We start from the raw sequence: 4,925 nt of genomic DNA on the forward strand, positions 1-4,925 counted from the left end.
CGACGTCAATTTCTGCACCTCCTCACGCTACTGCCCTGCTTCCTGCAGACGACGCCAGATGGGAAAGCACCCCAGTGGAGGTGCATCTTTACCAACCTCGCGCGACGGTCTCGCAGCACGAGTTCATGACAGCAGCCAACGCTGCGCACAACCAGCTCTGCGTTATTGCTGTACTTGTGCTCACCTTGCACAGATCGTTACGGCGTGCGATACGCTGTACGACGAGCGTAATGGCACCCGTGACGCGCGCTGTTGAATGGCAGCAAACAAGGTGGTCACGGCGCGAGGGAACGTGACTTGGTGGATGCGGGCGCTTCTTTGCCCCTGCGAACGATATTTCAGGGCCTGTTCGATCGCAGGCAGGGCACTTTCTCCGCTCACGATCCGTGTTTCCGTGTGTATACTGTAGTGGTCTTTTATCATCCTTTTTCCTCTACACGACGTCACCCCCTTCAGAATATGAATGCACAAGGGTACTCTGACCTTGGTCTTCATTTGCTCCTGTTCGACGCACAATTCGAACAACTCGCGACAATTCAAGCTGCACAAGGCGGCGCAGCAGCGATGACCCCCGATGTTCTCGCTCCGGACCACGAAGCGCAAGAGGGCAATAACGACGCAGATGTCTCCCCATTGGAGCGCGCTGCACCCGGTTTCGATGAATACATGCGGCTCTACGAGGAGCACGCAGAAGAAGCTGTAGGAATGCAGCATGGTAGTGTCTCTCCGATGCTACTTCCATGGTGAGTTTCTCTGCTTCCTATTCTCGTGTACCTTCATATTCACGAACCATCAGGGTGTCCATGGGATCCTCAGGCTCGCCCTTCAATGCTGGTGAATCACCAGGGCCTTCAGAACACGAGGCAACGACATCGACGGTAGTACCGTCACATGAACTTCCTCCGCCTAGGTACAGTCAGTCCCTCCACAAAGTGAGCTTCTACTAATTCTGCTTCCAATGCTAGTGCGGAGCTACCCCGAAGACGTCGCGCCCCACGGCGACCCATCGCAGCTTTGTCCGCGTCATCGACGCCCGGTCTCACAACGGCCGTTTCCTCACCAGGAAGCATAGCGTCCCTGCTAACGCCCGGTAGCTCTGCTGCGAGCACTCCGTGCTATCCGGAGTATGTCTTCGAACGGCCTGACCTTCCGTGCGTGCTCTTATGTTACCGCCCTTGTGATGGAAGCTGACTGCCACCTCGTTCAAATCTTGTAGTAAGGTCAACCTGCGGAAGCGTAGGGCTTCGGCTCGCAGTACTAAGGCGCAACAGCCCATTGCGTCTACGTCGGGTGTAACACTAGATGAGCCGCTCCAGGCGGCTGCGTCCTCTGCTCCTCCGCCTGCTATGATGCAGGGTAAGCGAGGGCGCGAGGAGACGGAGGGTGGGGATGACGACGATGAAGAGGAGCGGCCCACCAAGGCCCAACGGCCGAACTCAGAGACACCTCCTGCCAGGATGAAGTGCGTCGAATGCTCGTTCACCGGTACTCCGGACCAAGTGTGGGCCCATTACAAGGCCTACCTACCCGGCGCCAGCGCTGTTCCCCGCGCTGTGCTCTATACGTGTCACTGGAAGGGCTGCGATGCCACAGGGACCGGAGAAGTGCTCTACGAGCACTGGTTGGAAGCACACACGTCCGATTTTGCTGCGGAGGCGTATCAAAGGAAACATAGGGACCGTACCGTTGTTGTCGAATGTCCATTGTGCGACCACGACTACGAGGCCCGGTGCGCGGAATGGGAGGAGGCTGGGCAGCCTGAGGGAAGGAAACCGTTATGTCCTGCTCTTATCAGCCCTATCATCCGCGCCCATGTTGCGGGACATTGGCTTGCTCCGCCGGTGTTCGCGTGGTGCGAGCCATGCCGTGCATGGAAGCGGAAGGACAGCATCAAGAAGAACTTTGGCACGTGCGTCCACAAGTTCATGGCGACACATCGCCATCAGCACTAAGCTGGAACTCGAATGCGACGAGTCGGGTATAAATTATAATTTATTTATTGATAGCAGTGTAGGGTAGTGTCGTACTGTCATGTTGCATCTTTGCTACCACATAGTTAGCCACAAAATGCTGTTCGTAGAGCCCGAAGCATCAGTGGTTCTCCCAACACGTCGATCCAATTTCCAAGTAGCAGTCCTGTTCACGGCGGCGGAAATTATGCTCTTTCCTGAGAAGACAGGACTGAGTCGCGGTCAAATGCATCTCGCAGATGCTCGTCAAATGCCACTGCGACAAACTCACGATACACGAGATGACGTTGCCATCCTAAACAGCTGTGTTGCTGATAACCCGGAAAGGATGCTAGCGCAATACATTTGAGATGACCGCAGCCACAACTGTCGGTCTGTAGAGATAACACCCGTGATCGTCGCCGATGTACGCGATGGTTGTGAGCGAGGCAGGTCGCCTTCGTCGTAAGTTGCGCCAATGCTAGATACGACCTGTATGACGAGTATAATCACCAGAAAGTTTAGCCACTGGTTGTACGTAGCGAGGAGGATACTAACATGGTAATACTAAGTGACCGCTTCGAGATTATGGTACTTCATGCCGCCATGCGCCGTACACCCATCATGACGTGGTGAATAGATGTTAGCCATGCACACTGTAATATGTACCACAGGTACCGGGTACTATGCGAGTATAAACGCTAGAGCGAGGCGGCGCTCCTTCAAAACACGCTGCTGAGCCAGAGGGTCGCCGCCGGAGGGTTTCCGTGATTGTTGTAGACGCTGCGCGCCCCTGAACTGGAATCCTTCGAAATGTACGCTCGCACTGAAGACCGCCATGAGATAAGAAGTTTTTCTGCCATTAACAACACTTACCGCGAACTGATAATGCACCGCTGCTGTGGGGGTGATCAGTAGAATAGCCGAGATTGAGATCCTCTCAGCGTTGAGTCTAAGAATAGTACCCGCGCTTCACGACGGGTGCCACGTGGCTAAGCTCGACGGAGAGAGATGCCTGACAGAGTTCAAGGGACTCATGTCAGTTCATCCAGGGCTTCGTGACAATTGTGTCTTACATGTGCTCACCTCGCTCTCGTCTTGTTCCGGATGGCAAATTGGCAATGATGACAAGCATCGTCGCTGACGTCGTCAACCCCGCCTCAGCATATGAGTTCCGCAACACCACATCACCTCGGTCCTGCGTATGTCTTCACAAGCGCATATTGACAGCGAAGAGCTCGTGTGCCACTGCTATGCAAACACAGAGAAAATCATTGCAGTGGAGGCTAGGTATACCGACCACCTCACCTCGTCGCTGATATGCCGAACGGCTCGTCCAAATGTTGCAACACTTCATCGTCGTACAAGTCTTCACATACTAGTGTCTGCGCAGCAAGAGATCTGAGATGGTATGTTTTCTGTCTTCAAGTTGGAACACGTCTTCATGACCCCATTGCGACGCCTCGGGTTTACTATCGCACAAGACCAATGACATCTTTTGCACCATGTGCCGATCAAAAGCTGTGTCACGTCTTCGTAATCCCTACCAGAAGCTTGGCCGTAGTGCACGGCGATGGCAGGCATCTGGTTCAACTTTCTGCTGGTAAGTACAGGACATGATTACGTCGCAACCACTCACCTTATGACATGCATCTAGGCAAACAATCGGCCCGGGTGCTACCTGTGTTTCCGTATCACAGGTCTGCTCGTTAGGCATCTGGAGCATGAAGGCGGAGACGAGATGCTCGTACATACCAGACAATAAACCGGTGCGTTCACTGAGTTCTAGCGGCGGGGAAAGTGATAGGATAAACTGACACTGTACGCGAATCAGCAGGCCGATAGGCAAGGCGCAGGCATGCGTCTCATTGAACGTTTCTTCATCGTGTGGCTAGAACGAAGTCCGAGGAGGTGAGACCACAGTGCTCGGATTTCGGGAAAACGATTCTCACCCTTCGCGACAGAAATGAGCCGAGTAATGGAGCACTGTGCTGCCGATATCATGCTCGAAATTGGGCTTGCGGTAGCAAATGGCGAGCGTAGATCTGCTACGACGATTTCCGTGGTCCTGCAAGATGCCTGTTTCAGAGCAGTGGTTTACATGGCTCGATATGAGCTCCAGTAAGATGAAATACGTGTTTTATTTTTGGTAGCTCATACACGTCGGGTGTCTGCACGACGAGGATGGCTTGAAGTGCGTTCGGCAGCATGAGCATATGGGCTGGGCTCAATTCGCGGCCTCTGAGCTGTGTCGCTTGGAAGATATGCATTACTAGACATCTCGTCTCAGGTATCGCACAACGGACTCACGGTGTACTCTGACTGAATGGGCAGGTGTAGGAATTTGCTGGAGAAGACCACGAGATTTAGAGTGGCGTACTGCGAAGGGATAGGAAATGGATATGCCGTCAAGCCAAATTAACGGAGTGGCTGAATCTCCGGGATCCTCGGTGCTGGAGCAAGGCGGACCAGAGTCTTCCGAACTTGAAGTACAAGGCAGTCTGGTTTCCAATGGGCGATAGGGTCGTTCTCGCGAACCTGTGTGCGGCTGAGCAGCAAGCCATGAGTTTGGTTGCTCCTTATTTTCTGTTCGTGCAAAGGTATGTAATATCCAACGCATATTCGTCCGACTATCCTAGTATAACATAACACACAGAAAATTTGACTCAGTCATCGATGGAGTGACGTGGACAAGTTACGGGGGGAAAGTAACGCACGTGGGAGATAGCCTGGTATGGGAGTAGGCTCAGAGGCCCTCGATGGTGCGTGAGACAGTTGAGATGTTTGGGCGCGTAAATCCAACCTCGCGTCGTCTGCCCGCCAGCCACAACCACGTCTGTCTCGGTCTCTCCCCTCTCATCAACGCGATTACTACACTTCTACCGCCATCCCGCGTATTAGCTTCCCACAAATCGGTTCCCTGCTGGTTAATTTACCATCAATTGCTAGACCTTTACCGCACTACCCATTCGCAGG

The 4,925-nt window shown here is 53.6% G+C and overlaps 1 protein-coding gene across 1 annotated transcript; it reads left to right on the forward strand.

The window, feature by feature from the left end:
• Positions 1 to 459: 459 nt before the first annotated feature.
• B0H18DRAFT_1126933 (uncharacterized protein) lies at positions 460 to 1,952 on the forward strand (the record flags this gene model as incomplete). Its single annotated transcript, XM_048035234.1, has 4 exons — positions 460 to 743; positions 797 to 910; positions 966 to 1,151; positions 1,217 to 1,952. 4 exons carry the CDS (start codon positions 460 to 462, stop codon positions 1,950 to 1,952), a joined length of 1,320 nt encoding a protein of 439 aa, XP_047885562.1.
• Positions 1,953 to 4,925: the final 2,973 nt, after the last annotated feature.

Source organism: Fomitopsis serialis, assembly GCF_022376445.1.
Source record: "Fomitopsis serialis strain Sig1Antser10 chromosome Unknown B0H18scaffold_225, whole genome shotgun sequence".
NCBI lineage: Eukaryota > Fungi > Basidiomycota > Agaricomycetes > Polyporales > Fomitopsidaceae > Fomitopsis > Fomitopsis serialis.